We start from the raw sequence: 12,524 nt of genomic DNA on the forward strand, positions 1-12,524 counted from the left end.
ATACCTGAGGGAATGACGAATGTGTACCCCTGCTTCAACTCAATTCGTTGACATTCAGACACTTTGTCTCCAAGAAAGATGTCCCCCTGTTTCCCTGACAGCAGCCAGTTCTCATAGAGCTCCAGGTTCTGGGGTGTCGGCGGTATCAGCCAGAAGACCTGCAAGGTTCATTGGGTGAAGTTCCTTTAACAGTTGTAGATAAACCCCCTTCACTCTTTCAATTATTTCTTTTAAGCACCAAACATCCAGCTTTTTCCACCTACAATAGGATCCATGCACAGAGGATAATTCTAACAGAACCATCCATAGGTATTCCATTTGAGATGGCCCGCAACCAACTAGAGCGAGAGAGACTTCATGTCATAGCCATACATTCACCACATTCCGGGGAACCAAAGTGACAAGAAATACAAAACCCACTGGAAATACTAGATCCTTTGATACACACAGAAGCTGCAAAGCAATGTTTTCTGAAGTACCATTCACTGATGGAAAATGCCTAAAGATTATTCTCTTATTTGCTTCTGTGCTGAACTACAGCACACATATAACAGTCAGACATTGCCTCTCAGAAGACAGCAACAGATCTCAAACACTTCAGGACCAAACTGAAGACCCATTGGAAAATGCTCCAGCTACCAGCCTGCAAAGGAGCTAGACCAGTCCAGACTTAAATTGAGGAGTTCTGCGTCTTCATTCTTCATCATACGGGGGAAGAAGCACAAGGGAGGAGAGTGCAGCTTCCTCAAGTCTTGCAGTTGGTTGTGCAACTTACTGTTTTTGTAAGATATTCACATACTCTGGTGGTACAGCTCATCAGCAGGGCCAACAGCTTCCGTGGGCCCTTGGGCAAGGCAGGGAGAGGCCCTGTTCCGCACCCCTGAAAGGCGCATGGCCTTGGTAGAAGGGGCGAGGCTGGGACTAGGCAGCCCTTAGCACCCTCCCCACTCTCTCCCGCAAAGCTGCCCAGAGCGCACACCAGAGCACTCTGGCAGCAAATTTAAAGGGCCCAGGGCTCTAGCTGCTACAGTAGCCATGGTGACAGAGACTAGGAGCCCTGCACACTTTTGTATTGCTGGAGCCTGAGACAATTGCCCCTTTGCCTTCCCCCACGTTCCCTCCAATCGGTGGGCCTGTAGATCATATTAATGCCTGACAGAGTGGAGGTCACGGTTCTACTATAAAGAAAACCACTAGCTCTGCAGTATCGATAAGATTTTTTAAAAATGTATATAGTTACAGCAAGCAAATATAAGGAGTTATACAGATATTGAAAGCTAGAACCAGGGCTCCTTATCACAGACCCTTTCATCTGCAACTTTTGAGATTGCTGTTTTTCAAACAAATCAAAGCAGCTTACGTTTTAGGATCCCATAAACTGATTTTTTAAGAAATTTGGACCAAAATGGTTCATATTTTTGTGCACTTACAGTAAAGAGCAAGCTGCCTGTTGCAAATGAACACTTTGGACATACTTTCACAGGCAAAGATGAGAGAGTTTGTACCTTTCAGTGGCAGACAGAGACCTTAAGTGCCTGGGGTGATACACGGCCTCCCACCTTCTGTATGTCAAACTCCTTAAAATGTTGTGAATAATTCAAATATTGTTTTTACATAAAGCAGCTATCACAAATCTTTAGCATTCATGACACTGAGGACTAACCTACACTAAAAAGAGTTAAAAACTCCCAGGCAAGACATTTTATACCGGGGGGGGATGTTTTGGTCCTACAGCTTATACCCTGAATGAAGTAAAAGTATACCAGGAAAAGAACTTTGTCAGTATAACTGCATCGGCTTGTGAGGTTTGACAGTTAGGTCACTTAGGGGTGTGATTCTCCCCCCCAAAACACACCCTTAACTTACATAGCTACATCTGCAAAACTTTATAGCTTAGACCTGACCTCCTCTCAACCTGAAATATTGTCCACAGAGGATTCTGCACTAATTTAAAAGACAAACAGTGCAAATGTGTGTGTCAACAACCCTTCAGTACTGTAAGCTAGGGAAAAAAGTATGTCATTAAAACAAGCTCATCAACATACATCCCAGAATGACAAAAGCAACCACCACACAACCCACAGTCAACCTGTGGAACTCCTTGCCAAAGGATGTGGTAAAGGCCAAGACTAACAAGGTTCAAAAAAGAACTAGATAAATTCATGGAGGACAGGTGCATCAATGGTTATTATCCAAGATAGACAAGGATGTTGTTCCTAGCCTGGGAATGGGCTACAGGGGGTGGGAATCACTTGACTGCATGTTCAGTTCTCTCTCTGGGTCACCTGACATTTGTCCTTCTCAGATGACAGGATACTGGGCCAGATGGACCTTTGATCTGACTTAGTACAGCTATTTGTTTGTCATTTTAGGGGTACCAGTTTGCAATGTAAGATCTTTAGCCAGCTGCTTTGGTTGAAGGCAATCCAATTAGTCTTTAGAAATCCAGACAGCTAGTTGTAGAGACTTATGTCACACTCATTGTGCAATCCTACAGAAAAGCACCCTAGTTTAAAGGCCAGACCTTCCCTGAAGCTCAAGACTTTGTAAGTTTAGCCCTACCCTGCTTGTTTTTTAAAGACCCCCACAAAGCATCAGCAGCAGGCCTCACAGGGGCTGCCCTCATACCTTTCCTCCTCGGTGGATGTGGTACCATACGGAGGTGCCGCCAAAGTCCACATGGAAATCTGTATAGCAGCCCTTAACACTCATCAGACAGTACCTAACCAGAGACAGGAAGAAGAAATTAGCAGAATAAAGATGAGTAGCACATACCTTGGTTTTAAAGCAGTCTCTTGTGAAATCCCAACAGCTGCAGCATACTCAAGGGTGTTTGGAGAAGTAAGGTGGGGAGTGGCATGCAGGGACAAGTACTCAGTGTATTAGACTCCAGGGAAATGCAGACTGTGCAGCAATTGGGGCTAAATACTATAGTGATAACAGACTGCTGGCAATCATGGCAGAGTTCATTTGCATCAGGAAACCAAATCCACCAGAGCAGCTGTAGCACAGGCAAAAGGAAAAAACTTCCTTCCTCAGCTTCCTACAAGCTCTGGGACTCTAAAAGATCCTTGAAGTCCATCATTGGCCTCATCTTGCTTTTGTGGCAGGAGCATAAGTATTTGGCAACTTGTCGAATTCAACATGCTCTGTTAGAATGACAAGCCATGCAAGTTTCATCAAGGGCATTGAAGACACAGCAACTTATGCAACTGCCCAGAGGCTGGAGTAGTTTATAGATCTGCTGTTTTAACAGTATTTGCAAACAGTAACGGCGGGGTCAGGTGTAGAGGGACAGACTCTCTCATCACTCCTCAATAACAAGCTGCCTGCCATATTCCGTTTTCCTCCAGTGATTGCCTCACTTCCTAGATCCACCAGAAAAGGAGGAGCTAAGCACACATGCTTCTCAAGGTCACTTACTTCTGCACCTTGGGATACTGCATCTCCAGAATAGCATTCGTGGATTCTGTCTGACTCTCCTTCAGGTGTCTTGGCCACATGTTGTCGACCCAGTCGATCAAATCCACCTGCAATCAAGCGAAGTTAGGCCTGAGCTTGGTAAGATGGTCCCTGGATCTCATCCAAGGTACCAGTGTTACTAGGAGGACATGTGACCAATATGACACCTCCAGAGGTCACGTAACAAATATGGTACTACAGAGGTATGCTGTGACTGCAGTGATAACAGTCTCAAGGATGACCAGGTGTCACAGATACTAGCCACTTTTCCAGCACTGCTACTTCAATCTTGGGACTGGACTCCAGGGTCCCATGCATTCCACAGCTCTGAAGAATCCAGTGTGTAGGTCACCCTCACCATAGAGCCATGCTCTGAAATCTAACTTCTCAACAAATTGTTGTAACTTATGGTTGCATACATAATGCAGCACTGTCTGAGTGTGCAGAGAGCCAGAAACAATAGCTGAGGTGTGAACTACTCAAGATTTATCTCAGTGAGACCTGTCTTTAGGTTTAAGGGAATTTAGTTGTTAGCAATCAACATTCACTGCTTCATAATATTAACAGATATCCTGCTTGTGTGCTTCTAAGCACCCCCACTGTCTAATCAGGCCGTGAAAATCTCCAGCTTCCCCTACCACTCCCTGAAACTTCTACATAGCAAAGTGCATTTGTTAACACTCAGTTTTTGCAGCACATGAAAGATACAAGGACAGCATAAAACCAACACAGGGAACACTGCCCAGGCTAGGTTATTTTCATATTTCATGCAACAAATATTACTTCAAAAATTCTGAACTTGCTCCAGCACCTGCAACCTGCCTCCCTTCCAGGAGGCAGCAGAAACCAGAAAGACCTGATGTGGAGCTCCGGGGCAGCTTTGTCAGAATTCCCACCTCCCATTTGGCTTCCTATGCTCCCACTAACAGTGGGACTGAGGCTTCTCCGGAGATGCAAGAAAGTTTTACCAAGCTCAGTAGCAGCTCAAGGCATGCAGCTGGATGTGGAAGCAGGCACAGTCTTGTCAGGCAGCAGAACCAGCCTGACAGGATGAGGCTGGGAATCAGTGACCCAGTCCATCCCCTCCTTGGGCTAGCCCATGAGTCCTTTATTCAGACTTGAATGTGCTCTACTGTGTATTCCTTCCTAAAATTTTAACAGCAATAGAGGTTGCACCACTGTTCTCAGTGGGAACGCCTCATCTCCCCCCTGCAGGCTGTCACTTTTCACTGCAACTTCTCATTAGCTACAAATAATTCTGCCTCTACAATGACTGTCTTGTAGATTTAGACAGGCTGGTCTGTGAGAGGATGCCAGAGTAATCCTACCCATTCTTTCTGCACTCCTCACCACTTTAGTAAGGTCTGCAGCAACATAGGAGCCCAAAGCCCGCATAGAGCTCAAGCTGCTCTTTGAGTGTGCAGAAGCAGCAGCTGCTTCCTGACCCTGTGAGCATTATAGGGAGGCCTATAGCTGCTCTCTTCTTCAGTATGGAGAGGCCAGGCTGAGCTCTCTGTCTTTAACAAGATAAATGGAAATGGGGGAGGAGAAGAGAACTTTACTGACCGTAGCAGGTCTTTGTACCAGGTTCTCCAGCCTCGTGTGGCTGAACTCCAGGCTGATGACGTTATACAATTTCTCCCGCTCTGCCTCGGGGGTCTCATAGTAGCGTGCCCACTGTGCCATGGACATCTCAATGTCCCTCTGCGTGTTCACATCCATGACATCCACCATCCGCCGGCTCCCTGCCGGAGCAAAACAGACATCAGTGCTACGCACAAGCATCCACAAACAGACATGCCAGGGCACAAGAGGAGAGGCCTTTGAGGGATGAATGTGTTAGCCCCACCCATCTGCGCAAAAGGTCAATCCCACTCCTGCAGGAGCATGCCAAGGACCTGGTCCTCATCTACACCAGGGCGACCAGAAGCTGCTTAGGAGTTTTTGGAGTGAAGCCCATGGGCCATTAGAGCCCAGCGAGCCATGTGCAGAGGGAGCCATAAAGACTGTTCTAGCTCATGGATTCAACAGCCTGAACTACTCCCCATGCCCTTTCTGAAAGTCACAGTGGCCAATTAATGCCATGCCAAGCCACAAGGCAGCAGGAAACACTTACCTACATACAGTCGCACATCATTCACACTGAAGTCAGGATCTGGCATCCTGCAAGACAGACACTTAACTAAAACCCTTGTTTTCTGCACCACAGGCCTCTCTCCCTCCTGTAGCCTTTGGCCTCAGATAGGCATTGCAAAATCTTCACCCTCCCCCACCACCCACATTTATCTTGCTCTCCCCTATAGAACACTATAGGCTTCCCCCTCTGCCTCTGAAGGCAGCCAAAAGAGCCATTACAGCAGCACACAAGCCAGTGTGCGCAAACAATCTCCTGCAAACATAAAATCCATTCAGGTTGCTCAACAAGCAAATGCTAGGTACAACTGTCAGAAGGGGACTAGTTTAGGAGTAGATAACTAGTCACCAGTGAGTACACCCATTGCATAGCAGCTCTAGGGAGAAGTGTGATTTTTCACACCCTTGAGTAACATAACTAGGTCAAATTAATTTTAGTGTAAAATAAGCCTCAGCCTTCATTTAAAAAGTCAAAGTTATGGCCATTCTATACTGTGATAGGTACCAGCGTAGACACCCAGGATAAGACACACCACACTAATGTGACACATCTACCCTGAGTGTCTGTACCAGTGCAGCCATCCTGGCATAAATAGTTCCACTGTACGCAGGGCCTAAGTCTCTAGCCACCATGATTAAAAGAAACCTCTCAAAGTGTGAACTGAATCGCACAGCACTAGCTAACACACCAGAATTATGACGTTTTAACTACACTGATCCAATCAATGCTACGCATCCCAACCTGGGTGGACCATTATACCCGTACAAACAGGCCTTAATTGAGATAGCTTCTTTCCAGTTTATTCATAACTATAATAGGTTAAAAAGTCATCCCCACAACTAGCAGTCTCATACCAGTAGGAAAAAAAACTCTGCAGAGTAAGTATAAATTTTCGGGGAGTCTGAAACAAGAGCTCTAAAGGGTAAACTGTCTCATTCATCTCTAAGGGGTTAATTGGAATGCCATCAGCGTTAAGAGAATCACAGCATACAAGGAAAGAGGGATGAGCAATTTAAGACCAATTGTAAGTGACATCTCACTTGGCACCATGGAAGCACAGCTCTTGGGAGCATCTCAGTTAATTCCCTCCATCCAACCAAGCAAAGAGCCATGCCCAAGGAACCTACCAGAACTCAGTGTGGGGCACAAGTCACTCAGGAAGAGCCAAAGCCAAAGAGACCTACAGTGTATTTGTCTTCTAAGTGGAATGCTCCCAACCTATTGGCTGGCCTCTCCCTATAGCAAATTGAAGTTCACAGCATCTTCATTCCACTGATTATTCCATTCCAGTAACTCTCCCAACTCTCCCTATCTCAGATAGCCAAGCAGTCGTCGTCTTTTCACTCTGTGTTCTGGCACAACAGCAATTGAAATAAAACTACCCAGGTGGAAGCCCAGTTAGCCATATATGTCAAAAGCATGGTAAAACAAGTGGGACAAAGCATTGGTGTAGGTACCAGAATCTGTTCCCTCACAGTTGAACGTGGGGGCAGCGGGACTAGATTCTGAACTGGCCACTCTTGGGAGAGCATCCACAGATACCGCTTGCGATAGAAAGATCGCCCTCAGGTGGAAAGGCCCTGGCAGGCCTCTAGGTTTATTCTCTAGTACAACCACTGGTCAGCTAGGCTAGTCAAACCACCCTTTCCTATCCTCACTTACTTTATTCCAAGCCCATCGGAGTTCTTGAAAATCAGAGGGTCTCTCAGGCCACCCCGCTGGATATACTCAACATTGAAGTCTGCCATGGGGTGAGAAGAGAAAAGGGGATGTATTAACAGAGACACTGGGGATATTAAGCAGGGAAGGGGGAGGTGGCATAAGGAATTCAAAGAACTGGGGTTGGCCACCTTCTCCTACAGAATTTCATCTTCAAGTAACATCCTACTCAACTGTGGGCACCCTGCCATAGGCATGGGCCAGACTGACACAAGCAGGGCAGGCCACAGCATGTGGCCTCTTACAGCTGAGCCAGACAAACAGGGAAATAAGAGTTTTTGCTATCATGATTTCCCAAACTCAGTTAAAGCAAAATAGGCCATTAAGAAACCTATTAGACTTCCTCCTTTCTGAGGTTCTGCATTTACAGCCTAGCTCACAGTGGTGGGATCAAGGATCCCAGCTTGTGATTTAACAAAAAAAAAAACCCCAAACCAAAATTGTCCAATACAAACACATAAAAGTCCACATTTTTACAGAAATTAAAACGAAACTCTGACCTGCAGTTCCATAGTCAATACATGTATATATCAGTTGAACACATTTTATTGCCATATTTACAATTTTTATGCTGACAGCCCAAGCCCCACCCATTCTCCTGATTATCCAAATTTGATTATTTGATCTCGCCCCAGTCCAAATTGGTTTGGATAATTTGGCTTTCCACTATATGCATTTTTATTTTGTCACAAAATGTAAAAACTGAAGAGTCTCTAAAAATGCAAATTCCACATTTTCCCACAGCAAACTGATTTCTAGAATCTTTGGTCATCATACACGGGCACATATAAGTTCACATATGACCCTCACCTCACCTGGGTAGGCAAAACTAGAGACCTGGTTCCACCCTTGGTCAGTATGTTTCAGGCAGAGATTCGCTAGGGAGAAGCTTCAAAACCCATTCTTAGGACTGGACTGCCAATTGCTGGCTCGTTGGCAAGAACACTGAGGGGACTAGAGCCGAGACTTCACTTAGCCTGTACCACTATTTCCCAGCCACTTAACAGGGATGACATGGGGGACTTTTTGGGGTGCTGGATCTTAAAAGCCAAGCAGCTCACAGAGGAGAACAAATCTCCAACAGCAGGGTATGAGGCCCAAAATATTGAGGGCTGGTGGTGGTGAGGAGTTAGAAAATAAAAACCAAGGCAAACCTCTTGATTTATTTACCAGTAGTTGTGTAACCACCAATCAAGCTGGTGCCTACACAACTTCAGAGTTCTGTCCTCTAAGACCCTGAGCACCTAGGAAAGCGCTCCTACGGGAGGAAAGGAGCTCTTCGCCTACTAGAAAAGTAGTTTTCCCTCCTTCCCACAAGAGTCAGGACCGTGGGGAACACTCTGAGCAGACGGTTTGTTCATAGGGGCACTTTTCCCCCACAGTGTTTCTCTCCAGGAACTTTGCAGTAGCAGGGGTGCAGGCAGAGCAGCCCAGAATATGGAGCACAGACCTTTGCCTTCCATAAAGAGGACGAAGTTGGCATTGAACTTGTTGGTTGAGAGTTTCTCCTCCAAGTCAAAGGTCCTCTTTCCTTCAATTTCATCATCTGAGATGCCATCATCTTCATAGCGCCGCCTCATTGTGCCACGCTGTGGAGAGAAAGAAGAGGACGAGAACAGCTGTAGATGAGTGCCAAGCAGCCAGCTGACTTCCCTTCCCAACTGTCCCAATAACCCTAATTTAGATACCTTGCTGGGAGATGCATTCCAGCTTTACAAAAAAAAAAAAAAAAAAAAAAACTAACTTGTGGTTTCAGAGGGCCTCAACATCACCTGATGGGCATGACATTGGGAATGAGCACTCCACCCTCCCAGAAAGAAGGAATCGTTGTTAGCTACATACTATCCTGGTGTTACTCTGTAATATCTATCACTGCTAACACTCATTTATTCCCCCAGCCTCTTCTGCTCAGGGAAGAATCATCAACTATTGTGGTCAGTTGCCTGGATGTAGGCCATGCAACAACAAGAACAGCTAACTAAGCAACTCTGCCCCCATGACCAGAAAGCATGCACCTGTAACTCCGTATTTATTCCCCTTGCTGCTTATAGGTTCCTGCACTTTAAAGCACATGGGGGAGGGGGAAAAAGACAAATGGGATTACTCTTCACTACCCTCCAAAAAAAATCCCAAGGAAGGGATGAGCTAGTCATTCATGCCAAGCAAGGTCAATCCCTCTATTTCTCTGCCAATTTTCACCAAACAAGTTAGTGGGCTACAAACTCATCAATTTTTGAAGTGGGAAACAGAATATTGTCTTTTGTAAATTTAAATTCCAGCAAACCTACTATATTACTGATTACCCTGCACAAACAATGCAGGTACGTTTTCATCGTTGGCCTTGTTGGCACAAAAAAGTTAGTAATAGACAGGAAATAGGTGATACCAGCATAAAAATGCTCCTGAGACCACAGTGCTCTGCAAGCAGACATAGTAACTAGAACAAAGGAAGTGGAACAGGAGAGAGATGGTGAGGCTCATCCCTGGGCCCTCTCCATTGGTTCAGATCTGATTCTCCATCCCAGTTAATTGAGCTGGGAAATGAGGGAGCAAAAGAAGGAAACTGCATGTAAAGAGCAAATCCCAAGAGAGAAATCCCTGAGCAGAAGGCATCACTACCTCTGGACATAGAGGTGATAATCAGAACTACTAGCAGGTTCAATCTGGGATCCAATTTGCCATTTGACTCGACCCAATTCCCTTCCTCAGCTCTCACTCACTCTGCTGCTAGCTCCACTCTCCTTAGCATTCCATTCTCTTCAAGTACCCCAATGCAGTACGTAAACACAAAACCAGGATTTTTAAGTCACAATTTACTTGCCAAACAATCCCAATCACTGTACATTGTATCTTTCATCCTTGCCATCCTTCAGCCTTGTCCATTTAGACAATGCTTTTTGGAACAAGGAGAATCCTAAATCTATAGCCACATGAGAAAGTTGCACTGATTTAGCTTAAGGTGCACTTCTTAAAACAATTTAGCTAAACGGATGCAAAAAGGATGTAGTTTGACAGTGGATTATTTTGACTACCTTAATTTGCAAGTCATTTACACGTTTGATCCACCAATACTCTTCAAAACCACTGACTTAGAAGATATTTTCTACCATCCAACCATAAAAGTTTACCCACCTGATAATACCTTATTTACTTAGCATGGCATTCATAAAAAGTCACACTAGTTTAAATTGGGGTGTGTCAAACTTACCAGCAAGACATGCAACAACATGAAAATAATGAATGGTTATAAAAATTAACTTGCTAAATATTCTACAGTTTTCTTGTTCTCAAACTTGTCTGCAGACTTTGTAGAAGGTTGTGTGTGCATCTCCAGAGAAAGTTAGTGTCAGACATTTCAGGAACTAATTGTAAACAATGTTCTCAGTTCAACAAAATTTTGATTTTTTTAAAATAAGATAAACGCTCTTTACATTTAAGGTCATTTTAGGAGAAATTAAGACAGCAGTAAGCCTAATTTTATTATCTGTGTACAAACACGATCAAGCCAGGGCCTCAATACTAACAGATATAAATGAAGATTTCACATAGAATTAATTTCAATGTTGCTGTTTCAAAACTATATTTTGCATAGTAGCTCCTAAGAAAAGCACTTATTAGCCCAGTGGGAATACTCATAGTAGTTCTGCTATAGTTAAACAATACATGCAGGTGTATTTGCAGGACAAGAGGCTAAATTACCAATCTCATCCTTGGATTCTTGATCACTTGAAAACTTTAAAAATCAAAGCTGGGTATCTAAGAGATACACTATAGGCTAAACAGAAACTATGAGCTTAATGCAAATGATCCTGTATGAACTTATACTGCTTATGTTACAGGAATCGGGGGCAGATAATCAAAATGGTCCCTTTTAGCCTTAATTTATTTATTTTTCACCATGACAGCATCCACACATACCTAACAGTTTAACACAACAGTTAAGAGTCCTACACCATGCAACTTTAGCTCAGGATTTCAAGCTACAGTGGTACAACAAATCTGTGGTCTTAAATTCAAGGCTTGGGAACAAGCACTATTTCAAGAGACAAGAAACATTTGGGCCTGCACACTGATTCAGGAAAGGTTTCCTTCAAGCCTCAATCTCCCAACCACACTAGCAGTTAATGTACTTTAGAAACTTGAGCACCAGTGCAGCTGTACCACAGCTGAAAAAAAAACAGGTAAAGACTCCTTAGTGAAGATAAGGCCAGAGCTACATTACTGCACAGCAAAATGCTGTGCTTCTTGTTTAACTCTTAAAACGTTTAGAAATGCAGATCCCCTTTAGCAAGAAGCCCTGTAAGCCCACCTCCCAGCTGCAGCAAGCCTCCCATTAGGAGGCATTGGAAGGATTTGACAGTAGTCAGAAGAAGCAATAGTGACTGGCTTACCACATTGTGTTCATTGCAAGATGCACACTTGCAGCGTGCCACCTCCTGCAAGATGGGAGTGAAAGAGACCAGCTCCTTTTAACCCCTTGGGATCTGGCTCTTGTCCCCTGGGAGGGTCAAAAAGAGGAAAGCCCCAGATCAAGAAGTGAAGTGTTATCCTAGTCTGTTTACTGTATCACTGGATAACAAGTTTGAGACTATTTACACCCTCCCCACCTCCAATGCACATATAAAAATAATACATCTCTACAATGTAAGCCTGGATCTCGCCACTCAATCAACACTGGCACAGTATCTCATTTCCCTTGCTTCCCAAAGAACTCCTTTACCAGTTCTCCCTCTGCTCTTAGCTTGTGCAAAGGAAGGGAATGATCTGCCAGGATCCTTACAAAATGGGGATTCTCCTGAAAAGCCAGAACATTAGTCACTCTACACAGCAGGGGTGAAGCTGGCCAAGGGAAGTAGTTGAAGTCTGGCAGTCGCACAAAATCAAAACCCAGCTCAGACAACGGAAGTTTCATTTCTGCTCACCTCCCGAGAGAATTGCTAGCTCTAGATTTTACCAGCATTGACTGGGGGCACACAGACCCAAACTGAAAGTGAAAAAATGTGACAGCCATATTTATAAGACAATCACACTGGAGATCAACAGGTTGATCCTCTCTCGTCCAGCACTCGCAAGACCTGACCAGTGCCGGACAGGAGAATTTGCTAGACCACAGGAGATCAATACTGTCCATTACTAATACTTTCACTGCTTATGGGGTTTTCAGAAGACATTTAGGGATAAATTAGAGATAAACAACAGCACAGAACAC

At 44.6% G+C, this 12,524-nt stretch overlaps 1 protein-coding gene across 3 annotated transcripts in view; it reads right to left on the reverse strand.

Annotated features, from left to right (window-relative positions):
• The window catches only part of KDM2A (lysine demethylase 2A), a 65,105-nt gene that overhangs the window by 24,657 nt on the left and 27,924 nt on the right, over positions 1–12,524 (reverse strand). For 2 of the 3 annotated variants that reach the window (XM_074998074.1, XM_074998073.1), the window contains exons 4-10: positions 8,766–8,904; positions 7,259–7,337; positions 5,579–5,625; positions 5,029–5,207; positions 3,424–3,530; positions 2,629–2,722; positions 5–158 (exon numbers count right to left, since the gene is read on the reverse strand). In XM_074998074.1, coding sequence (XP_074854175.1) covers positions 5–158; positions 2,629–2,722; positions 3,424–3,530; positions 5,029–5,207; positions 5,579–5,625; positions 7,259–7,337; positions 8,766–8,904 — 799 coding nt within the window. Of the gene's footprint in view, positions 1–4; positions 159–2,628; positions 2,723–3,423; positions 3,531–5,028; positions 5,208–5,578; positions 5,626–7,258; positions 7,338–8,765; positions 8,905–12,524 lie in introns of those variants that run through there. The other variant, XM_074998075.1, reaches the window with a different exon arrangement.

This window comes from Carettochelys insculpta, chromosome 6, assembly GCF_033958435.1.
Source record: "Carettochelys insculpta isolate YL-2023 chromosome 6, ASM3395843v1, whole genome shotgun sequence".
Lineage (NCBI taxonomy): Eukaryota > Metazoa > Chordata > Testudines > Carettochelyidae > Carettochelys > Carettochelys insculpta.